This window comes from Eucyclogobius newberryi, unplaced genomic scaffold (assembly GCF_026437365.1).
Source record: "Eucyclogobius newberryi isolate DKJ021-1_F unplaced genomic scaffold, fEucNew1.0.hap1 SCAF_16, whole genome shotgun sequence".
Classification (NCBI taxonomy): domain Eukaryota; kingdom Metazoa; phylum Chordata; class Actinopteri; order Gobiiformes; family Gobiidae; genus Eucyclogobius; species Eucyclogobius newberryi.
The window spans coordinates 33,979,231-34,003,524 of record NW_027315790.1 but is presented as its reverse complement, the minus strand read 5'-3'; the positions used below and the strand labels follow the sequence as shown (position 1 = coordinate 34,003,524).

Below are 24,294 nucleotides of genomic sequence, written 5' to 3'. Positions count from 1 at the left end.
CCTTAATGTCATAATAATAATGTAATACAGTAATAATTATGTCCTAAAGTCATGAAACACAAACTGGACCAAAGATGATTTTTTTTGTCTTTTATTGAAACAAAGGCGGAGTTTACTTCTTCTTGGACACACCCACGGTGCGACCGCGACGCCCGGTGGTCTTGGTGTGCTGACCACGCACACGCAGGCTGAAACACAAGGGTCAAAGGTCAGTTTGTCCTGGTCAAACACTGGACACAGAGTCTGAGCCGAGTCTCACCCCCAGAAGTGTCTGAGTCCACGATGAGCTCGGATCTTCTTCAGACGCTCCAGGTCCTCACGGAGCTTGTTGTCCAGACCGTTGGCCAGAACCTGTGGTCAAGCAGACAGTGGTCAAGCAGACACTGTGGTCAAGCAGACACTGTGGTCAAGCAGACACTGTGGTCAAGCAGACACTGTGGTCAAGCAGACAGTGGGGTCAAGCAGACACTGTGGTCAAGCAGACACTGTGGTCAAGCAGACACTGTGGTCAAGCAGACAGTGTGGGGTCAAGCAAAGTGTGGGGTCAAACATTCTGGACTGACCTGGCTGTACTTTCCGTCCTTCACGTCCTTTTGTCTGTTCAGGAACCAGTCTGGAATCTTGTACTGACGAGGATTCTGCATGATGGTGACCACCCGCTCCACCTGAGCCACAAGAGCCACAGACACGTGAGCCACAGACACGTGAGCCACAGACACGCGAGCCCCAGACACGCGAGCCAGACACGCGAGCCCCAGACACGCGAGCCAGACACGCGAGCCACAGACACGCGAGCCACAGACACGCGAGCCACAGACACGCGAGCCAGACACGCGAGCCACAGACACGCAGGCCACAGACACGCGAGCCAGACACGCGAGCCACAGACACGCGAGCCAGACACGCGAGCCACAGACAAGCGAGCCACAGACACGCGAGCCAGACACGCAGGCCACAGACACGCGAGCCACAGACACGCGAGCCACAGACACGCGAGCCACAGACACGCGAGCCACAGACACGCGAGCCACAGACACGCGAGCCACAGACACGCGAGCCACAGACACGCGAGCCAGACACGCGAGCCAGACACGCGAGCCAGACACGCGAGCCACAGACACGCGAGCCAGACACGCAGGCCACAGACACGCAGGCCACAGACACGCGAGCCACAGACACGCGAGCCAGACACGCGAGCCAGACACGCGAGCCAGACACGCGAGCCAGACACGCGAGCCACAGACACGCGAGCCACAGACACGCGAGCCACAGACACGCGAGCCACAGACACGCGAGCCACAGACACGCGAGCCACAGACACGCGAGCCACAGACACGCGAGCCACAGACACGCGAGCCACAGACACGCGAGACACAGACACGCGAGCCAGACACGCGAGCCCCAGACACGCGAGCCAGACACGCGAGCCACAGACACGCGAGCCACAGACACGCGAGCCACAGACACGCGAGCCAGACACGCGAGCCAGACACGCGAGCCACAGACACGCAGGCCACAGACACGCGAGCCAGACACGCGAGCCACAGACACGCGAGCCACAGACACGCGAGCCAGACACGCAGGCCACAGACACGCGAGCCACAGACACGCGAGCCACAGACACGCGAGCCACAGACACGCGAGCCACAGACACGCGAGCCACAGACACGCGAGCCACAGACACGCGAGCCAGACACGCGAGCCAGACACGCGAGCCAGACACGCGAGCCAGACACGCGAGCCACAGACACGCGAGCCACAGACACGCGAGCCACAGACACGCGAGCCAGACACGCGAGCCACAGACACGCAGGCCACAGACACGCAGGCCACAGACACGCGAGCCAGACACGCGAGCCACAGACACGCGAGCCACAGACACGCGAGCCAGACACGCGAGCCAGACACGCGAGCCACAGACACGCGAGCCACAGACACGCGAGCCACAGACACGCGAGCCACAGACACGCGAGCCACAGACACGCGAGCCACAGACACGCGAGCCACAGACACGCGAGCCACAGACACGCGAGCCACAGACACGCGAGACACAGACACGCGAGACACAGACACGCGAGCCACAAGAGTGTGCCCCGCCCTCCCTCACCTCAAGAGTGTGCCCCGCCCTCCCTCACCTCAAGAGTGTGCCCCGCCCTCCCTCACCTCTTCCTCGGTTCCCCCGCCCCCCTCACCTCTTCCTTGGTGCCCCGCCCCCCTCACCTCTTCCTCGGTTCCCCCGCCCCCCTCACCTCTTCCTTGGTGCCCCGCCCCCCTCACCTCTTCCTCTGTGAGCTCCCCCGCCCTCTTGCTCAGGTCGATGTCAGCTTTCCTCAGGACCACGTGAGCGTAACGCCGGCCGACGCCCTGAAACACAAACACGTTAAACTCCACTTTACGTTTCACTGAAGCAGCGTTCAGACCGAGTCTGGCCCGACGCAGGAGCTGGACATTTGAAGCCTCAGCGTCCAGCGCACATGTGCAGAGAGTGGCTTTGGTGCCTTCACTTCAAAGTCAAAAACAATGGGCCCCGGGGCCCGTCTGGGTCCTGATTCATCAGAGCTAAGCAGAGTTTAGGCCAAATAAGGCGTCTACAGAGGCGCGGTTCAATAGTCCAGCAGTTTCGGCCGCGCCTCTAGACAATCCCAAATAAAATAGTGGGAACATTGAAAAAAACATTTTTTTTTACATTTTTTATCCTGTCAGTTTTGTTTCCTCAGAAGTGAGCGCGTCACATTGAAGTGGCTTTAGCGGCTTAAGATACTGAATGAAATAGTTCTCTACATCTAAACTAGTCCAACCACAGGAAAAGAGGCGTTAGCAGACAGAGCGGGCCACGCCCCCGTGTTCCATGAGCTCGTGGTCAGGGCCGGTCACACTCTGGGGTCTGGTTGACCACATCAGGCTTTTAGCTGGAGGGCAGTCTCCTCGTTTATTGGACGGTGTCTCTCGACATGTGGACGGACAGTTGAGTGCAAGGAAGGTGTAATTTTTATTACATTTTAGAAAAGGGAATTTCATCATTGAATCGGACCGGGAAGCGTTTGACGATCGTCTGCGCCATTACAAGTGAAAATGTGCATGCTGCGCGCTGATTGGTCGACAAAGTTTGTGTGCTTGGCTCCGATTGGCTGCCGAGCCGTGGTCTGGAAAATGCCGAAGCTTCACAGCCAAATACGATGTAAAATACGGCGTGATACGTCGCTCCTGGCAGAGTGAGATCTGCACGGCCGAGAGTATGTGACGTCTATGACGCGAGGCGTGCGGGCGCCGCTCTAGATCGCCGTGTAGTCGCCTCCGCGGTAAAAGCGCCGCTTTATTTTGTAAAAGCGTCTAAAAAAGGTCGTGATACACATATTGGCTTTCCACAGCCAACATGTGTATCAACATTTTTAAGTCCCGGTGGACGGTTTTCAAATCCTGGCTAAAAGCCTGGTCCACATGCATCAGTTGCTAAAGGCGTTTCCAGCAGTAGTTGGGACTTTGAAAGTGGCGATCGAACCCGTGACAGGCGCCAGAGTCGGCGTCGCCCTCACAATTCGACGTTCTGGAAACGTACAGCCGGGAAATATGAGATATGAGATATAATATTTAGGCCTTAGTCAATATCTTCATTTGCTCCAGGAGCCGTGTCTGGAGGACTTTAAACTGGTCACAGGGTTTGTTTTGGTCCTTCACCGGAGCGGCAGCTCTGATTGGCTGCTGCACCGCACGCTCGTCCAGACTTTGTAAAGTGGACGCTCTGGACGCCGCGGTGGGACAATGGGGTAAGAATCAAACATCGGAGACAAGTTTGTCTGATAAACGTGTGAACGAGGAGCACGTTCAGACACTGGTTCAACAGTTTTGTTCTTAGGTTGCCGCGGGTGACGGTCGGCGATCTCACCTTGATGGCGGTGATGGCGAAGGCGATCTTCCTCCTTCCATCGATGTTCGTGTTCAAGACACGAAGAATGTGCTGGAACTTCTCAGGGATGACCAGAGACTGGACACAAACACACAAGGTCAGAGACACCAGGACAGAGACGCGAGGACAGAGACGCCAGGACAGAGACGCGAGGACAGAGACGCCAGGACGAGCAGATGAAGCATCACGTATTTAACAGTCCAGTTAGTCATTTTATCTCAGAATTCTGACTTGAGTATGAACAATGACATTCAGTGAAATCTAATTAAATATTAAACATCTCCAAATAGCTCATGTCAACACTAAGACAACCTAGCTTTACAGAGGTTTCCACGTTAAAAACACAGAAGAGTTCAGAGATATAAACATTTAAACTTCCTCCTGCAGCGTCACATTCACGTCATAACAAAGAATAAAACTATAGAATTGCACTGTAGAATGCATCTTTATCTCGTGCTAAAGTTTAATGCAGCTCCAATAACACGTATTTACATTTACAGCGGCGCATTGAAAATAAACCAGGAGCTTTTCGTTCCAGATCTGATACAGAAACAGCCGCTTTTAGACACGCGCTCATTAACGCCTCGTGTCGATTTAAAAAGCATAATTAAGAGTTTATGATTTAACTCTAAAAAACGTGCGACCGGCGCTGGTCAGCCGCGGCGTCGCTCCACAATCGTGTCCGTTTACGTGACTTCCGCGGCCGTAACCCTCACAATTCGGACACTTCCCGTGAGTAAACCGCGCGCAGGACACGTCTGCGCCGTTACCGCGCGTCTCACGGGCTTTTCACGCGCGGATGGCGGAGGATTTCGCTCCTGAACCGCGTTAGCAGAATCCCACTCACCATCTTGGACGACTGTTCCGTGCAAAGAGGAAGTCTCGCGGGTTCTCGCGACAGTTTGTGCTCCGGCGAGACGGGAAACGAGTCCGGCGCTTTAAACGTTTCCGGTCAGAAACGGTGAAAAATGGATGATTAAAACACGCATCGTTTACAGTGCGTAACTCAGCGACACGCAGCGACTTATATGACCAATAAGTGTCATGTTACTGGCGATGTTAATGTGGAATAAATAAGGAAACGTTTGTGTAAATAATAGATTTAAACAAAGCGGAACCAATGTGTGCGGAACTCCGGATCTAAATGGACGTAACAAACCTACAAAATAAAACTTAAATTACCATTTTCAGAACGAAAACAAGTCTGCTTCGGCATTTTGTCCACGTTTGGTGTAAATTATCACAATAGCACAGACTCTTTATTCAGCTTTAGTCCGAATCAATGCAATCAAATGGAGAGACTTTTCTGTAATGATAAAACTAGCCTCTGTTTCCGGTACCGAGCCTGTTTAAACCCTCTAGCATTATAAATACTCTTCAGCAGAAGGTTAAATTAAACATGAATCCATAATTTAATAAACTGACGTCACCTCTGAATGCAAAGGTTTTAAGGAGATTTAAATAGAAAAAAAAAGCTACAGCGTAAAAATGGCAATTCTATTTTTTAGCCTCAAAAAATGTAATTATGCTTCAAAAACAGTTTGTGATATTTGTTGTAGTGCTTTTACTTTGACAAAACCATTGGGATGTTGATTTATTACCATGAAAATGTGAAATTTTGTGTAAATTTACAAGCAGCTCAAATATGAATAAAAACTTTCAAATGTGTAACTGAATTTAAAGCTTTTTAGTTTAGGAAATATGATGCTTTTTATTCCCTCCCATTTTCAGATCCACTGGGTCAAAACCAGAACCAGGACCAGGACCAGGACCAGGACCAGGACTGAACCAGGACCAGGACCAGGACCAGGACTGAACCAGGACCAGAACCAGAACCAGAACCAGAACCAGAACCAGAACCAGGACCAGGACCAGGACCAGGACCAGGACCAGGACCAGGACAGGACCAGGACAGGACCAGGACTGAACCAGGACTGAACCAGAACCAGGACCAGGACTGAACCAGGACCAGGACTGACCCGTGACAGTTCTTTACTTCTAATTTGTTTAAAATGTTCTAAATGTTCTTTCAATCTCAGGTTAAAAATTATGTATTTCTACTTTTATGAGACAGAAAAGTTACAAATGACTTTGTCGTTTATTAAAGTGCGACTGAACGAGTCAAACATCACAAACAAAACTCAAATATTATTCACAAATATTATAATTATAATTATTGCACAAAAGATTTTTCTGCCATAAACATCTCTACTCGAGTTAAAATGACTCAAATCTGAAGAAATAAACAAAAGAATCTCACAAACAGATCTAAATATTCTGTTCTGTTTCTTATTCAAACTAATGAAAATGTCTTCATCAAATCAAATAAATAAATAACACTTTAGAATAAGTCTTATTCTAACTTTGATGATTCGTGAGATATAAACATTCCACTGTCAACACAAATACACAAATACATGTGTGTGTGTGTGTGTGTGTGCGTGTGTGTGAGAGTGTGTGTGTGTGTGTGTTCTCAGTGTGTGTGTGTGTGTGAGAGTGTGTGTTCTCAGTGTGTGTGTGTGTGTGTGTGTGTGTGTTCTCAGTGTGTGTGTGTGTGTGTGTGTGAGTGTGTGTGTGTGTGTGTGTTCTCAGTGTGTGTGTGTGTGTGTGTGTGTGTGAGAGTGTGTGTGTGTGTTCTCAGTGTGTGTGTGTGTGTGTGTGTGTGTGTGTGTGTTCTCAGTGTGTGTGTGTGTGTGAGAGTGTGTGTGTGTGTGTGTTCTCAGTGTGTGTGTGTGTGTGTGTGTGTGTGTGTGTGTTCTCAGTGTGTGTGTGTGTGTGAGAGTGTGTGTGTGTGTGTGTTCTCAGTGTGTGTGTGTGTGTGTGTGTGTGTGTTCTCAGTGCGTGTGTGTGTGTGTGTGTGTGTGTGTGTGTGTTCTCAGTGTGTGTGTGTGTGTGTGTGTGTGTGTTCTCAGTGCGTGTGTGTGTGTGTGTGTGTGTGTGTGTGTAGTGTGTGTGTGTGTTCTCAGTGTGTGTGTGTGTGTGTGTGTGTGTGTGTGTGTGTAGTGTGTGTGTAGTGTGTGTGTAGTGTGTGTGTTCTCAGTGCGTGTGTGTGTGTGTGTGTGTAGTGTGTGTGTAGTGTGTGTGTTCTCAGTGTGTGACTCTTGAGCTTAAACAGGAGAATAAACATTTTAAATGAAGTTTGTGGATCGTGACTTTGGGCAGAGGCGGAGCTACAGCAGGTCAGAGGGCGGTCCTTAACTTGACTGACAGGTGACTGCAGTGTGACACTTTGACCACAAGGGGGCGTGACATCAGTGCAACGCCGTAAAAACAAACAATGACAATGTCGTCGCAAAGAAGAAGAACATTACTAATGTTCTGTCATCGTGGTTTAAGGTCAAAGGTTAAAGACAGGAAGGGGCGGAGTCTGTTTGGAGACGCGCCTGGATCAAATGGGACTTGGACTTGAGCCGGTCCCGGGGCAGCTGTGGCTACGAGAGGAGCCACAGCCGTGTTCTGAGCGACATGAACCGGGAACCTTCAGGTCAGAGGGTAAACGCCAGTCAGAGCGTGCGGCGCCGCCCCCTTTGGACTCCTCCTCCTGTGCGGGCGTGGCTCCCAGACTCAGAGGGAGGAGAGCAAGAGGGTTCAGGAGGAGAGCGTTCAGGAGGAGAACGTTCAGGAGGAGAACGTTCAGGAGGAGAACGTTCAGGAGGAGAGCGTTCAGGAGGAGAGCGTTCAGGAGGAGAGCGTTCAGGAGGAGAACGTTCAGGAGGAGAACGTTCAGGAGGAGAGCGTTCAGGAGGAGAACGTTCAGGAGGAGAACGTTCAGGAGGAGAGCGTTCAGGAGGAGAACGTTCAGGAGGAGAACGTTCAGGAGGAGAGCGTTCAGGAGGAGAGCGTTCAGGAGGAGAGCGTTCAGGAGGAGAACGTTCAGGAGGAGAACGTTCAGGAGGAGCAGAGTGCGATGAGAGCGTTCAGGAGGAGAACGTTCAGGAGGAGAACGTTCAGGAGGAGAGCGTTCAGGAGGAGAGCGTTCAGGAGGAGAGCGTTCAGGAGGAGAACGTTCAGGAGGAGAACGTTCAGGAGGAGCAGAGTGCGATGAGAGCGTTCAGGAGGAGAACGTTCAGGAGGAGAACGTTCAGGAGGAGAGCGTTCAGGAGGAGCAGAGTGCGATGAGAGCGTTCAGGAGGAGGAGCAGAGTGGGCGGAGACAATGTCACTCCGCGGCCTGAGAAGACAGTGAACGGTCAGTAAACGGTCTGTAAACAGTCAGTAAACGGTCAGTAAACGGTCAGTAAACGGTCTGTGAACGGTCAGTAAAGGTCAGTAAACGGTCAGTAAACGGTCAGTAAACGGTCTGTGAACGGTCAGTAAACTGGACTGACCTCTGGTGTGGTCTTCCGCTGTGACTTTCAGAACTCCGGCTTCGTCTAAGAACGAGAAGAAAACACAAGAGGGAGATGTTGGCGTCTGGCTGTGGTTCTGGAGGACGGGAGGGCATCCGGGCTACTCACGCGGCGGGTCCACGGAGAGGCGCGTGGAGCTGACCGTCAGGCCGTTCGGGTCCAGGACTTTGTAGAACCCCTGGTCAGACTCGGACACAGAGCTCAGGCTCAGCTGCTCCTTCAGAGGAACTTTCTGAACCCGAGAAGAACCAGGGCCGTCCCTCTGCCACAGGATCTTCCACTCGGAGCTGTTACTGAGAGAGCCAGAGCGGGTCAGAACCGGGTCAGAACCGGGTCAGAACCAGGCCAGAACCGGGTCAGAACCAGGCCAGAACCGGGTCAGAACCGGGTCGGAACCGGGTCAGAACCGGGTCGGAACCGGGTCAGAACCGGGTCAGAACCGGGTCGGAACCGGGTCAGAACAGGTCAGAACCAGGTCAGAACCGGGTCAGAACCGGGTCGGAACCGGGTCAGAACCGGGTCGGAACCAGGTCAGAACCGGGTCAGAACCGGGTCGGAACCGGGTCAGAACCAGGTCAGAACCAGGTCAGAACAGGGTCAGAACCAGGCCATAACCGGGTCAGAACCGGGTCGGAACCGGGTCAGAACCGGGTCGGAACCAGGTCAGATCCGGGTCAGAACCGGGTCGGAACCGGGTCAGAACCGGGTCGGAACCAGGTCAGAACCGGGTCAGAACCGGGTCGGAACCGGGTCAGAACCAGGTCAGAACCAGGTCAGAACAGGGTCAGAACAGGGTCAGAACCAGGCCAGAACCGGGTCAGAACCGGGTCGGAACCGGGTCAGAACCGGGTCGGAACCGGGTCAGAACAGGGTCAGAACCAGGTGTAGTAATTCCGGTGTGTGCGTGTGTGAGGGGCGTGGCTAAAGCGAGCGTGTGTGAGGGGCGTGGCTAAAGCTAGTGCGTGTTAGGGGCGTGGCTAAAGCGAGCGTGTGTGAGGGGCGTGGCTAAAGCAAGCGTGTGTGAGGGGCGTGGCTAAAGCTAGTGCGTGTGAGGGGCGTGGCTAAAGCTAGCGGGTGTGAGGGGCATGGCTAAAGCGAGCGCGTGTGAGGGGCGTGGCTAAAGCTAGTGCGTGTGAGGGGCGTGGCTAAAGCTAGTGTGTGTGAGGGGCGTGGCTACAGCGAGCGCATGTGAGGGGCGTGGCTAAAGCGAGCGCGTGTGAGGGGCGTGGCTAAAGCGAGCGCGTGTGAGGGGCGTGGCTAAAGCAAGCGTGTGTGAGGGGCGTGGCTAAAGCTAGTGCGTGTGAGGGGCGTGGCTAAAGCAAGCGTGTGTGAGGGGCGTGGCTAAAGCTAGTGCGTGTGAGGGGCGTGGCTAAAGCTAGCGTGTGTGAGGGGTGTGGCTAAAGCTAGCGTGTGTGAGGGGCATGGCTAAAGCGGGCGCATGTGAGGGGCGTGGCTAAAGCTAGCATGTGTGAGGGGCGTGGCTACAGCGAGCGCATGTGAGGGGCGTGGCTAAAGCGAGCGCGTGTGAGGGGCGTGGCTAAAGCGAGCGCGTGTGAGGGGCGTGGCTAAAGCGAGCGCGTGTGAGGGGCGTGGCTAAAGCTAGCGGGTGTGTGGGGCGTGGCTAAAGCTAGCGTGTGTGAGGGGTGTGGCTAAAGCTAGCGTGTGTGAGGGGCATGGCTAAAGCGGGCGCATGTGAGGGGCGTGGCTAAAGCTAGCATGTGTGAGGGGCGTGGCTACAGCGAGCGCATGTGAGGGGCGTGGCTAAAGCGAGCGCGTGTGAGGGGCGTGGCTAAAGCGAGCGCGTGTGAGGGGCGTGGCTAAAGCGAGCGCGTGTGAGGGGCGTGGCTAAAGCTAGCGCGTGTGAGGGGCGTGGCTAAAGCGGGCGCATGTGAGGGGCGTGGCTAAAGCTAGCGTGTGTGAGGGGCGTGGCTAAAGCGAGCGCATGTGAGGGGCGTGGCTAAAGCGAGCGCGTGTGAGGGGCGTGGCTAAAGCTAGCGCGTGTGAGGGGCGTGGCTAAAGCTAGCGGGTGTGTGGGGCGTGGCTAAAGCTAGCGTGTGTGAGGGGCGTGGCTAAAGCGAGCGTGTGTGAGGGGCGTGGCTAAAGCTAGCGCGTGTGAGGGGCGTGGCTAAAGCGAGCGTGTGTGAGGGGCGTGGCTAAAGCTAGCGTGCACAGGAACAGTTTTGCCTCATTTCTTTGACTTCTCTCAAAGCCTCTACGCCGCGTTTGAAACTCCATTTATATCATGCTAATGCTAATGCTAATGACCTGGAAACATCAGATTGTGGCTCTTGTTTTGGCCTGAGTCTGCGTTCTCTCTCGTCCAATCATCTGGCTGTGCTGTGGAGCTCCTCCCCCTGAGCTAAAGTCCTCCTGGAGCCCAAGAGCCAGACGCTTTGGGACCTAGAACCTCTCAGGGGCCGTTATGGACCCAAGACAAGGACCAGAGACTTCAGACTGAGACTTTAGGGCTGAACCAAACTGAACCAGTGGAAACGTGGCGGTTGTTGCTGTACCTGCCCTGAAACACCAGAGTCCAGGAGCGAGAGGTGAAGAGGTCTAACAGCAGCTCCTGACCAGCACGTCTGCTCTGCACCGAGCTGTGATCTGTGAGAGACCAGAGGGACTAAACCAGGACTAAACCAGGTCCAAACCAGGACTAAACCAGGACTAAACCAGGTCTAAACCAGGACTAAACCAGGACTAAACCAGGTCTAAACCAGGTCTAAACCAGGACTAAACCAGGACTAAACCAGGTCTAAATCAGGTCTAAATCAGGTCTAAACCAGGACTAAACCAGGTCTAAACCAGGTCTAAACCAGGTCTAAACCAGGACTAAACCAGGACTAAACCAGGACTAAACCAGGTCTAAACCAGGTCTAAACCAGGACTAAACCAGGACTGAACCAGGTCTAAACCAGGACTAAACCAGGACTAAACCAGGACTGAACCAGGTCTAAACCAGGACTAAACCAGGATTAGACCAGGACTAAACCAGGACTGAACCAGGTCTAAACCAGGACTAAACCAGGACTAAACCAGGTCTAAACCAGGTCAAAACCAGGTCTAAATCAGGACTAAACCAGGTCTAAACCAGGTCTAAACCAGGTTTAAACCAGGACTAAACCAGGTCTAAACCAGGACTAAACCAGGACTAAACCAGGACTAAACCAGGACTAAACCAGGTCTAAATCAGGTCTAAATCAGGACTAAACCAGGTCTAAACCAGGTCTAGACCAGGCCTAAACCAGGACTAAACCAGGACTAAACCAGGTCTAAACCAGGACTAAACCAGGTCTAAACCAGGACTAAACCAGGACTAAACCAGGACTAAACCAGGACTGAACCAGGTCTAAACCAGGTCTAAACCGGGTTAAAACCAGGACTAAACCAGGTCCAAACCAGGTCCAAACCAGGTCTAAACCAGGTCCAAACCAGGTCTAAACCAGGTCTAAACCAGGACTAAACCAGGACTAAACCAGGACTAAACCAGGTCTAAACCAGGTCTAAACCAGGTCAAAACCAGGTCTAAATCAGGACTAAACCAGGACTAAACCAGGTCTAAACCAGAACTAAACCAGGACTAAACTAGGACTAAACCAGGTCTAAACCAGAACTAAACCAGGACTAAACCAGGACTAAACCAGGACTAAACCAGGTCTAAACCAGGTCTAAACCAGGTCAAAACCAGGTCTAAATCAGGACTAAACCAGGACTAAACCAGGTCTAAACCAGGACTAAACCAGGACTAAACCAGGACTAAACCAGGTCTAAACCAGGTCTAAACCAGGTCAAAACCAGGTCTAAATCAGGACTAAACCAGGACTAAACCAGGTCTAAACCAGAACTAAACCAGGACTAAACTAGGACTAAACCAGGTCTAAACCCAAACTGACCGAAAACCAGGAGCTTCACACTGCCGATGAAGATCCCAGTCCCGGTGTTGTCCCGGCTCTGGTCCTGGTCCAGGATCATGTATCCATGGTACTGTCCTCCGTCTGTGACCTGGACGTCTCTGATGACCAGGGAACAGTCTCCGTTCTGAAGTCTGGACTCTGGGACCTCGGCTCGGTCAGAGAGGTCTGGACTGGTCCAGCGCTCGGAGCCTCTGAAGACACACGAGAACGTCTCAGACCACAGTCACAAACTGGACATCCCTGGACCCTGTGTGTGACCTCTGACCTCTGCTCCAGGACGGGCCCCGAGGACTCGGAGCACCACTGCACATGAGGCCGAGTCTGAGGCCGAGGCAGACGAGGCAGCCACGAGCAGGGCAGCATCGCCTCCGTGCCCACCAGAGACGTCACCACGGCCGGGGCGGGGCCGGGGGAGGAGCCAGGGCCCAGGGCCGGACCAGGGGCTGAGGGCAGAGGGACACGTGACATCAACTATTCCATATTCTCTTATGTCCTGTTTTAGTCCTGTTTTAGTCCTGTTTTGGACCTGGTTTAGTCCTGGTTTAGTCCTGGTTTAGTCCTGGTTTGGACCTGGTTTGGACCTGGTTTAGTCCTGGTTTAGTCCTGGTTTAGTCCTGGTTTAGACCTGGTTGGACTTGGTTTAGTCCTGGTTTAGTCCTGGTTTAGTCCTGGTTAAGTCCTGGTTTAGTCCTGGTTTAGACCTGGTTTAGACCTGGTTTAGACCTGGTTTGGACCTGGTTTGGACCTGGTTTAGTCCTGGTTTTAACCCGGTTTAGACCTGGTTTGGACCTGGTTTAGTCCTGGTTTAGTCCTGGTTAAGTCCTGGTTTAGTCCTGGTTTAGACCTGGTTTAGACCTGGTTTGGACCTGGTTTGGACCTGGTTTGGACCTGGTTTAGTCCTGGTTTAGTCCTGGTTTGGACCTGGTTTGGACCTGGTTTGGACCTGGTTTGGACCTGGTTTAGTCCTGGTTTAGACCTGGTTTGGACCTGGTTTGGACTTGGTTTAGTCCTGGTTTAGACCTGGTTTAGACCTGGTTTAGTCCTGGTTTAGACCTGGTTTAGACCAGGTTTAGTCCTGGTTTAGACCTGGTTTAGACCTGGTTTGGACCTGGTTTGGACCTGGTTTAGACCTGGTTTAGTCCTGGTTTAGTCCTGGTTTAGACCTGGTTTAGTCTTGGTTTAGTCCTGGTTTAGACCTGGTTTAGACCTGGTTCAGACCTGGTTTAGACCTGGTTTAGTCCTGGTTTAGACCTGGTTTGGACCCGGTTTGGACCCGGTTTAGACCTGGTTTAGACCTGGTTTAGACCTGGTTTGGACCTGGTTTGGACCTAGTTTGGACCTGGTTTAGACCTGGTTTAGACCTGGTTTGGACCCGGTTTGGACCTGGTTTAGACCTGGTTTAGACCTGGTTGGACTTGGTTTAGTCCTGGTTTAGTCCTGGTTTAGTCCTGGTTAAGTCCTGGTTTAGTCCTGGTTTAGACCTGGTTGGACTTGGTTTAGTCCTGTTTTAGTCCTGGTTTAGTCCTGGTTTAGTCCTGTTTTAGTCCTGTTTTAGTCCTGTTTTAGTCCTGGTTTAGTCCTGGTTTAGTCCTGTTTTGGACCTGGTTTAGTTCTGGTTTAGTCCTGGTTTAGTCCTGGTTTGGACCTGGTTTGGACCTGGTTTAGTCCAGGTTTAGTCCTGGTTTAGTCCTGGTTTAGACCTGGTTTGAACCTGGTTTAGTCCTGGTTTAGTCCTGGTTTAGTCCTGGTTTAGACCTGGTTTGGACCTGGTTTAGTCCTGGTTTAGTCCTGGTTTAGTCCTGTTTTGGACCTGGTTTAGTTCTGGTTTAGTCCTGGTTTAGTCCTGGTTTAGTCCTGGTTTAGTCCTGGTTTAGTCCTGGTTTAGACCTGGTTTAGACCTGGTTTAGTCCTGGTTTAGTCCTGGTTTAGTCCTGGTTTAGTCCTGGTTTGGACCTGGTTTAGTCCTGGTTTAGACCTGGTTTGGTCCTGGTTTGGACCTGGTTTAGTCCTGGTTTAGTCCTGGTTTAGACCTGGTTTAAACCTGGTTTGGACCTGGTTTAGTCCAGGTTTAGTCCTGGTTTAGTCCTGGTTTAGACCTGGTTTGAACCTGGTTTAGTCCTGGTTTAGTCCTGGTTTAGTCCTGGTTTAGACCTGGTTTGGACCTGGTTTAGTCCTGGTTTAGTCCTGTTTTGGACCTGGTTTAGTTCTGGTTTAGTCCTGGTTTAGACCTGGTTTAGTCCTGGTTTAGTCCTGGTTTAGTCCTGGTTTAGACCTGGTTTAGACCTGGTTTAGTCCTGGTTAAGTCCTGGTTTAGTCCTGGTTTAGTCCTGGTTTGGACCTGGTTTAGTCCCGGTTTAGACCTGGTTTGGTCCTGGTTTGGACCTGGTTTAGTCCTGGTTTAGTCCTGGTTTAGTCCTGGTTTAGACCTGGTTTAAACCTGGTTTGGACCTGGTTTGGTCCTGGTTTAGACCTGGTTTGGACCTAGTTTAGTCCTGGTTTGGACCTGGTTTAGTCCTGGTTTAGACCTGGTTTGGACCTGGTTTAGTCCTGGTTTAGTCCTGGTTTAGACCTGGTTTAGTCCTGGTTTAGACCTGGTTTAGACCTGGTTTAGACCTGGTTTAGACCTGGTTTGGACCTGGTTTAGTCCTGGTTTAGACCTGGTTTAGACCTGGTTTGGACCTGGTGTAGACCTGGTTTAGACCTGGTTCGGACCTGGTTCGGACCTGGTTTAGTCCTGGTTTAGACCTGGTTTAGACCTGGTTTAGACCTGGTTTAGTCCTGGTTTAGTCCTGGTTTAGACGTGGTTTGGACCTGGTTTGGACCTGGTTTAGTCCTGGTTTAGACCTGGTTCAGACCTGGTTTGGACCTGGTTTAGTCCTGGTTTAGTTCTGGTTTAGTCCTGGTTTAGACCTGGTTTAGACCTGGTTTAGTCCTGGTTTAGACCTGGTTTAGACCTGGTTTGGACCTGGTTTGGACTTGGTTTAGTCCTGGTTTAGACCTGGTTCAGACCTGGTTTAGTCCTGGTTTAGTCCTGGTTTAGACCTGGTTTGGACCTGGTTTGGACCTGGTTTAGACCTGGTTTAGTCCTGGTTTAGTCCTGGTTTAGACCTGGTTTGGACCTGGTTTGGACTTGGTTTAGTCCTGGTTTAGACCTGGTTTAGTCCTGGTTTAGTCCTGGTTTAGTCCTGGTTTAGTCCTGGTTTAGACCTGGTTTAGACCTGGTTTGGACCTGGTTTAGTCCTGGTTTAGTCCTGGTATAGACCTGGTTTGGACCTGGTTTAGTCCTGGTTTAGTCCTGGTTTGGACCTGGTTTGGACCTGGTTTAGTCCTGGTTTAGACCTGGTTCGGACCTGGTTTAGACCTGGTTTAGATCTGGTTTAGTCCTGGTTTAGACCTGGTTTAGACCTGGTTTAGTCCTGGTTTGGACCTGGTTTAGACCTGGTTTAGTCCTGGTTTAGACCTGGTTTGGACCTGGTTTAGACCTGGTTTAGTCCTGGTTTAGACCTGGTTTAGATCTGGTTTAGTCCTGGTTTAGACCTGGTTTAGACCTGGTTTGGACCTGGTTTGGACTTGGTTTGGACCTGGTTTAGACCTGGTTTAGTCCTGGTTTAGTCCTGGTTTGGACCTGGTTTAGACCTGGTTTGGACCTGGTTTGGACCTGGTTTGGACCTGGTTTGGACCTGGTTTAGACCTGGTTTGGACCTGGTTTGGACCTGGTTTGGACCTGGTTTAGACCTGGTTTTGACCTGGTTTAGACCTGGTTTAGTCCTGGTTTAGACCTGGTTTAGACCTGGTTTAGACCTGGTTTAGACCTGGTTTAGACCTGGTTTAGACCTGGTTTAGTCCTGGTTTAGTCCTGGTTTGGACCTGGTTTAGTCCTGGTTTAGACCTGGTTTGGACCTGGTTTAGACCTGGTTTAGTCCTGGTTTAGACCTGGTTTGGACCTGGTTTAGACCTGGTTTAGTCCTGGTTTAGACCTGGTTTGGACCTGGTTTACACCTGGTTTAGTCCTGGTTTAGACCTGGTTTAGACCTGGTTTAGACCTGGTTTAGTCCAGGTTTAGACCTGGTTTAGACCTGGTTTAGACCTGGTTTAGACCTGGTTTAGACCTGGTTTAGTCCTGGTTTAGTCCTGGTTTAGTCCTGGTTTGGACCTGGTTTAGTCCTGGTTTAGTCCTGGTTTAGTCCTGGTTTAGACCTGGTTTAAACCTGGTTTGGACCTGGTTTGGTCCTGGTTTAGACCTGGTTTGGACCTGGTTTGGACCTGGTTTAGTCCAGGTTTAGTCCTGGTTTAGTCCTGGTTTAGTCCTGGTTTAGACCTGGTTTGAACCTGGTTTAGTCCTGGTTTAGTCCTGGTTTAGTCCTGGTTTAGTCCTGGTTTAGTCCTGGTTTGGACCTGGTTTAGTCCTGGTTTAGACCTGGTTTGGTCCTGGTTTGGACCTGGTTTAGTCCTGGTTTAGTCCTGGTTTAGTCCTGGTTTAGTCCTGGTTTAGACCTGGTTTAAACCTGGTTTGGACCTGGTTTAGTCCTGGTTTAGTCCTGGTTTAGACCTGGTTTAGTCCTGGTTTAGACCTGGTTTAGACCTGGTTTAGACCTGGTTTAGACCTGGTTTGGACCTGGTTTAGTCCTGGTTTAGACCTGGTTTAGACCTGGTTTGGACTTGGTTTAGTCCTGGTTTAGACCTGGTTTAGACCTGGTTTAGTCCTGGTTTAGTCCTGGTTTAGTCCTGGTTTAGACGTGGTTTGGACCTGGTTTGGACCTGGTTTAGTCCTGGTTTAGACCTGGTTCAGACCTGGTTTGGACCTGGTTTAGTCCTGGTTTAGTCCTGGTTTAGTCCTGGTTTAGACCTGGTTTAAACCTGGTTTGGACCTGGTTTAGTCCAGGTTTAGTCCTGGTTTAGTCCTGGTTTAGACCTGGTTTGAACCTGGTTTAGTCCTGGTTTAGTCCTGGTTTAGTCCTGGTTTAGACCTGGTTTGGACCTGGTTTAGTCCTGGTTTAGTCCTGTTTTGGACCTGGTTTAGTTCTGGTTTAGTCCTGGTTTAGACCTGGTTTAGTCCTGGTTTAGTCCTGGTTTAGTCCTGGTTTAGACCTGGTTTAGACCTGGTTTAGTCCTGGTTTAGTCCTGGTTTAGTCCTGGTTTAGTCCTGGTTTGGACCTGGTTTAGTCCCGGTTTAGACCTGGTTTGGTCCTGGTTTGGACCTGGTTTAGTCCTGGTTTAGTCCTGGTTTAGTCCTGGTTTAGACCTGGTTTAAACCTGGTTTGGACCTGGTTTGGTCCTGGTTTAGACCTGGTTTGGACCTAGTTTAGTCCTGGTTTGGACCTGGTTTAGTCCTGGTTTAGACCTGGTTTGGACCTGGTTTAGTCCTGGTTTAGTCCTGGTTTAGACCTGGTTTAGACCTGGTTTAGACCTGGTTTAGACCTGGTTTGGACCTGGTTTAGTCCTGGTTTAGTCCTGGTTTAGACCTGGTTTAGTCCTGGTTTAGACCTGGTTTAGACCTGGTTTAGACCTGGTTTAGACCTGGTTTGGACCTGGTTTAGTCCTGGTTTAGACCTGGTTTAGACCTGGTTTGGACCTGGTGTAGACCTGGTTTAGACCTGGTTCGGACCTGGTTCGGACCTGGTTTAGTCCTGGTTTAGACCTGGTTTAGACCTGGTTTAGACCTGGTTTAGTCCTGGTTTAGTCCTGGTTTAGACGTGGTTTGGACCTGGTTTGGACCTGGTTTAGTCCTGGTTTAGACCTGGTTCAGACCTGGTTTGGACCTGGTTTAGTCCTGGTTTAGTTCTGGTTTAGTCCTGGTTTAGACCTGGTTTAGACCTGGTTTAGTCCTGGTTTAGACCTGGTTTAGACCTGGTTTGGACCTGGTTTGGACTTGGTTTAGTCCTGGTTTAGACCTGGTTCAGACCTGGTTTAGTCCTGGTTTAGTCCTGGTTTAGACCTGGTTTGGACCTGGTTTGGACCTGGTTTAGACCTGGTTTAGTCCTGGTTTAGTCCTGGTTTAGACCTGGTTTGGACCTGGTTTGGACTTGGTTTAGTCCTGGTTTAGACCTGGTTTAGTCCTGGTTTAGTCCTGGTTTAGTCCTGGTTTAGTCCTGGTTTAGACCTGGTTTAGACCTGGTTTGGACCTGGTTTAGACCTGGTTTAGACCTGGTTTGGACCTGGTTTAGTCCTGGTTTAGTCCTGGTATAGACCTGGTTTGGACCTGGTTTAGTCCTGGTTTAGTCCTGGTTTGGACCTGGTTTGGACCTGGTTTAGTCCTGGTTTAGACCTGGTTCGGACCTGGTTTAGACCTGGTTTAGATCTGGTTTAGTCCTGGTTTAGACCTGGTTTAGACCTGGTTTGGACCTGGTTTAGACCTGGTTTGGACCTGGTTTAGTCCTGGTTTAGACCTGGTTTGGACCTGGTTTGGACTTGGTTTAGTCCTGGTTTAGACCTGGTTTAGACCTGGTTTGGACCTGGTTTAGTCCTGGTTTAGACCTGGTTTAGACCTGGTTTAGATCTGGTTTAGTCCTGGTTTAGACCTGGTTTAGACCTGGTTTGGACCTGGTTTGGACTTGGTTTGGACCTGGTTTAGACCTGGTTTAGTCCTGGTTTAGTCCTGGTTTGGACCTGGTTTAGACATGGTTTGGACCTGGTTTAGACCTGGTTTAGTCCTGGTTTAGTCCTGGTTTGGACCTGGTTTAGACCTGGTTTGGACCTGGTTTGGACCTGGTTTGGACCTGGTTTAGACCTGGTTTGGACCTGGTTTGGACCTGGTTTGGACCTGGTTTAGACCTGGTTTGGACCTGGTTTAGACCTGGTTTAGTCCTGGTTTAGACCTGGTTTTGACCTGGTTTGGACCTGGTTTAGTCCTGGTTTAGACCTTGTTTAGACCTGGTTTAGACCTGGTTTAGACCTGGTTTAGTCCTGGTTTAGTCCTGGTTTGGACCTGGTTTAGTCCTGGTTTAGACCTGGTTTGGACCTGGTTTAGACCTGGTTTAGTCCTGGTTTAGACCTGGTTTGGACCTGGTTTAGTCCAGGTTTAGTCCTGGTTTAGTCCTGGTTTAGACCTGGTTTGAACCTGGTTTAGTCCTGGTTTAGTCCTGGTTTAGTCCTGGTTTAGACCTGGTTTGGACCTGGTTTAGTCCTGGTTTAGTCCTGTTTTGGACCTGGTTTAGTTCTGGTTTAGTCCTGGTTTAGACCTGGTTTAGTCCTGGTTTAGTCCTGGTTTAGTCCTGGTTTAGACCTGGTTTAGACCTGGTTTAGTCCTGGTTTAGTCCTGGTTTAGTTCTGGTTTAGTCCTGGTTTGGACCTGGTTTAGTCCTGGTTTAGACCTGGTTTGGACCTGGTTTAGTCCTGGTTTAGTCCTGGTTTAGACCTGGTTTAGACCTGGTTTAGACCTGGTTTAGACCTGGTTTGGACCTGGTTTAGTCCTGGTTTAGACCTGGTTTAGACCTGGTTTGGACCTGGTTTAGTCCTGGTTTAGACCTGGTTTAGACCTGGTTTAGTCCTGGTTTAGACCTGGTTTAGACCTGGTTTAGACCTGGTTTGGACCTGGTGTAGACCTGGTTTAGACCTGGTTTAGTCCTGGTTTAGTCCTGGTTTAGACGTGGTTTGGACCTGGTTTGGACCTGGTTTAGTCCTGGTTTAGACCTGGTTCAGACCTGGTTTGGACCTGGTTTAGTCCTGGTTTAGTTCTGGTTTAGACCTGGTTTAGACCTGGTTTAGTCCTGGTTTAGTCCTGGTTTAGACGTGGTTTGGACCTGGTTTGGACCTGGTTTAGTCCTGGTTTAGACCTGGTTCAGACCTGGTTTGGACCTGGTTTAGTCCTGGTTTAGTTCTGGTTTAGTCCTGGTTTAGACCTGGTTTAGACCTGGTTTAGTCCTGGTTTAGACCTGGTTTGGACCTGGTTTGGACCTGGTTTAGTCCTGGTTTAGACCTGGTTTGGACCTGGTTTGGACCTGGTTTAGACCTGGTTTGGACCTGGTTTGGACCTGGTTTGGACCTGGTTTAGTCCTGGTTTAGACCTGGTTTAGTCCTGGTTTAGACCTGGTTTGGACCTGGTTTGGACCTGGTTTAGTCCTGGTTTAGACCTGGTTTGGACCTGGTTTGGACCTGGTTTAGTCCTGGTTTAGACCTGGTTTGGACCTGGTTTGGACCTGGTTTAGACCTGGTTTGGACCTGGTTTAGACCTGGTTTGGACCTGGTTTGGACCTGGTTTAGTCCTGGTTTAGACCTGGTTTGGACCTGGTTTAGACCTGGTTTGGACCTGGTTTGGACCTGGTTTGGACCTGGTTTGGTTCTGAATATAACTTTATTTAAAGGGCGTGACAGTAAACACATAAACTCACCCGATCGACCAATCACAACGAGGAGCAGCAGAATCCTGAAAACACCAGAACATTCTTCTGATTACAGCGCTCTGATTGGACGTGACAGAACATGTGACAAATACATTTCAAATACACTCATAATAATAATATAATACTGTGGATAACGTGTGATCATGTGACACGCGCTCTGCTCACTGTGGCCACTAGAGGTCGCCTCACGGGTCAGATACAGCCTTCTGGACAGAGTTTGGACTTTGCACGCATTAGAACAGCTGGGTCCAAATGTCCAGCAGCAGCTTTATCTGACCGCACTGACCGCACTGACCACACTGACCACACTGACCGCACTGACCGCACTGACCACACTGACCGCACTGACCGCACTGACCGCACTGACCGCACTGACCACCGCACTGACCGCACTGACCGCACTGACCGCACTGACCGCACTGACCACCGCACTGACCGCACTGACCGCACTGACCGCACTGACCACCGCACCTGACCACACTGACCGCACTGACCGCACTGACCACACTGACCACACTGACCGCACTGACCGCACTGACCGCACTGACCGCACTGACCACCGCACCTGACCACACTGACCACACTGACCGCACTGACCACCGCACTGGACCACACTGACCACACTGACCGCACTGACCGCACTGACCACACTGACCGCACTGACCACACTGACCGCACTGACCACACTGACCGCACTGACTACACTGACCGCACTGACCACACTGACCGCACTGACCGCACTGACCACACTGACCGCACTGACCGCACTGACCACACCAATCTCACTGACCGCACTGACCGCACTGACCGCACTGACCACACTGACCGCACTGACCACACTGACCACACTGACCGCACTGACCGCACTGACCTCACTGACCGCACTGACCACACTGACCGCACTGACCGCACTGACCGCACTGACCACCGCACCTGACCACACTGACCACACTGACCGCACTGACCACCGCACTGGACCACACTGACCACACTGACCGCACTGACCGCACTGACCACACTGACCGCACTGACCACACCAATCTCACTGACCGCACTGACCACACTGACCGCACTGACTACACTGACCGCACTGACCACACTGACCGCACTGACCGCACTGACCACACCAATCTCACTGACCGCACTGACCACACTGACCGCACTGACCGCACTGACCACACTGACCACACTGACCACACTGACCGCACTGACCGCACTGACCACACTGACCACACTGACCGCACTGACCACACCAATCTCACTGACCACACTGACCGCACTGACCACACTGACCACACTGACCGCACTGACCACACTGACCGCACTGACCGCACTGACCACACTGACCGCACTGACCACACCAATCTCACTGACCACACTGACCGCACTGACCACACTGACCGCACTGACCGCACTGACTACACCAATCTCACTGACCACACTGACCGCACTGACCACACTGACCACACTGACCACACTGACCGCACTGACCACACTGACCGCACTGACCACACCAATCTCACTGACCACACTGACCGCACTGACCACACTGACCGCACTGACCACACTGACCGCACTGACCGCACTGACCACACCAATCTCACTGACCACACTGACCACACTGACCACACTGACCGCACTGACCGCACTGACCACACCAATCTCACTGACCACACTGACCGCACTGACCACACTGACCGCACTGACCACACCAATCTCACTGACCACACTGACCGCACTGACCACACTGACCACACTGACCGCACTGACCACACTGACCGCACTGACCACACTGACCGCACTGACCACACCAATCTCACTGACCACACTGACCACACTGACCACACTGACCGCACTGACCGCACTGACCACACCAATCTCACTGACCACACTGACCGCACTGACCACACTGACCGCACTGACCACACCAATCTCACTGACCACACTGACCGCACTGACCACACTGACCACACTGACCGCACTGACCACACTGACCGCACTGACCACACCAATCTCACTGACCACACTGACCGCACTGACCACACTGACCACACTGACCGCACTGACCACACTGACTACACTGACCGCACTGACCGCACTGACCACACCAATCTCACTGACCACACTGACCGCACTGACCACACTGACCGCACTGACCACACCAATCTCACTGACCACACTGACCGCACTGACCACACTGACCACACTGACCGCACTGACCGCACTGACCACACTGACCGCACTGACCACACCAATCTCACTGACCACACTGACCGCACTGACCACACTGACCGCACTGACCACACTGACCGCACTGACCACACCAATCTCACTGACCACACTGACCGCACTGACCACACTGACCGCACTGACCGCACTGACCACACTGACCGCACTGACCACACCAATCTCACTGACCACACTGACCGCACTGACCACACTGACCGCACTGACCACACTGACCGCACTGACCACACCAATCTCACTGACCACACTGACCGCACTGACCACACTGACCGCACTGACCACACTGACCACACTGACCGCACTGACCACACTGACCGCACTGACCACACCAATCTCACTGACCACACTGACCGCACTGACCGCACTGACCACACTGACCGCACTCAGAGCTGGAACTCAGAGCTGAACCAGGACCAGAGACAAAGACAGAGCCAGGACCAGGACCAGGACCAGGACCAGGACCGGGACCGGGACCGGGACCTGGACCAGGACCTGGACCAGGACCAGGACCAGGACCAGGACCAGGACTCGGAGCTGCAGGTCTGACTGAGGCTTTTCCCCCAAACCGTTCTTGTTTTTTGTTGTTTTTTGTGTGTTTTTTTTTAATTTAGAGACAATTTGGGGAAATTTTGTACATTTCTAAAGAAAACAATAATAATAAAACAAGTTATGACTCAGTTTAACACTATCAGCACAAAACAAGAAGAAATAACCATAAATAACCATTTCCAAACGGATTTATTTTTATGTTTTTAAAGTGTGAAGATTAAAAGGAGCTTACCAGGCGCGAGCAGCGACGGTTTCCATGGAGACGCTGGGTCTGGACCGGGTCTGGTCTGGTCCGGGTCTGGTCAGGCTCTGGTCCGGGTCTGGTCAGGCTCTGGTCCGGGTCTGGTCAGGCTCTGGTCAGGCTCTGGTCCGGGTCTGGTCAGGCTCTGGTCCGGGTCTGGTCAGGCTCTGGTCCGGGTCTGGTCAGGCTCTGGTCAGGCTCTGGTCCGGGTCTGGTCAGGCTCTGGTCAGGCTCTGGTCAGGCTCTGGTCCGGGTCTGGTCAGGCTCTGGTCAGGCTCTGGTCCGGGTCTGGTCAGGCTCTGGTCCGGGTCTGGTCAGGCTCTGGTCCGGGTCTGGTCCGGGTCTGGTCAGGCTCTGGTCAGGCTCTGGTCCGGGTCTGGTCAGGCTCTGGTCCGGGTCTGGTCAGGCTCTGGTCAGGCTCTGGTCCGGGTCTGGTCCGGGTCTGGTCAGGCTCTGGTCAGGCTCTGGTCCGGGTCTGGTCAGGCTCTGGTCCGGGTCTGGTCAGGCTCTGGTCAGGCTCTGGTCCGGGTCTGGTCAGGCTCTGGTCAGGCTCTGGTCAGGCTCTGGTCCGGGTCTGGTCAGGCTCTGGTCCGGGTCTGGTCAGGCTCTGGTCAGGCTCTGGTCCGGGTCTGTCACTGGACGCCGCTCGTTACCTCAAAACAAAACCGACGCACGAGCGCTTCTGCGTAAGTTTCGCTTTCTGACGTCACTACAAATTAACGAGTTATTCTCCTCAAACTCGCCCGCTCTTC

General features: G+C 52.1%; 2 protein-coding genes across 2 annotated transcripts; both read right to left on the bottom strand.

Moving 5' to 3' along the window:
* Positions 1-73: 73 nt before the first annotated feature.
* Positions 74-4,871, bottom strand: rps18 (ribosomal protein S18). The gene is made up of 6 exons (XM_072447217.1): positions 4,752-4,871; positions 3,884-3,982; positions 2,278-2,364; positions 564-665; positions 260-351; positions 74-188 (listed from the first exon to the last, which is right to left on the bottom strand). Exons 1-6 carry the CDS (start codon positions 4,752-4,754, stop codon positions 113-115), a joined length of 459 nt encoding a protein of 152 aa, XP_072303318.1. The 5' UTR covers positions 4,755-4,871; the 3' UTR covers positions 74-112.
* Positions 4,872-7,985: 3,114 nt separating this feature from the next.
* Positions 7,986-23,693, bottom strand: LOC140361548 (uncharacterized). Its single transcript, XM_072447260.1, has 8 exons — positions 23,534-23,693; positions 20,494-20,528; positions 12,432-12,609; positions 12,146-12,357; positions 10,766-10,856; positions 8,361-8,545; positions 8,232-8,276; positions 7,986-8,074 (listed from the first exon to the last, which is right to left on the bottom strand). Exons 1-8 carry the CDS (start codon positions 23,557-23,559, stop codon positions 8,001-8,003), a joined length of 846 nt encoding a protein of 281 aa, XP_072303361.1. The 5' UTR covers positions 23,560-23,693; the 3' UTR covers positions 7,986-8,000.
* Between the last annotated feature and the right edge of the window lie 601 nt (positions 23,694-24,294).

Excerpts from the sequence above, each read along its gene's own strand:
- LOC140361548 (XM_072447260.1), bottom strand. The coding sequence starts at position 23,559 with ATGGAAACCGTCGCTGCTCGCGCCTG. Across the intron at positions 12,610-20,493 it reads CGTTGTGATTGGTCGATCGG|CCCCTGGTCCGGCCCTGGGC; the intron begins GTGAGTTTATGT and ends CTCTGCCCTCAG. Across the intron at positions 8,075-8,231 it reads AGCGGAAGACCACACCAGAG|GCCGCGGAGTGACATTGTCT; the intron begins GTCAGTCCAGTT and ends CTGTCTTCTCAG.
- rps18 (XM_072447217.1), bottom strand. Across the intron at positions 666-2,277 it reads GGGAGCTCACAGAGGAAGAG|GTGGAGCGGGTGGTCACCAT; the intron begins GTGAGGGGGGCG and ends CTTGTGGCTCAG. Across the intron at positions 352-563 it reads AGGACGGAAAGTACAGCCAG|GTTCTGGCCAACGGTCTGGA; the intron begins GTCAGTCCAGAA and ends GCTTGACCACAG.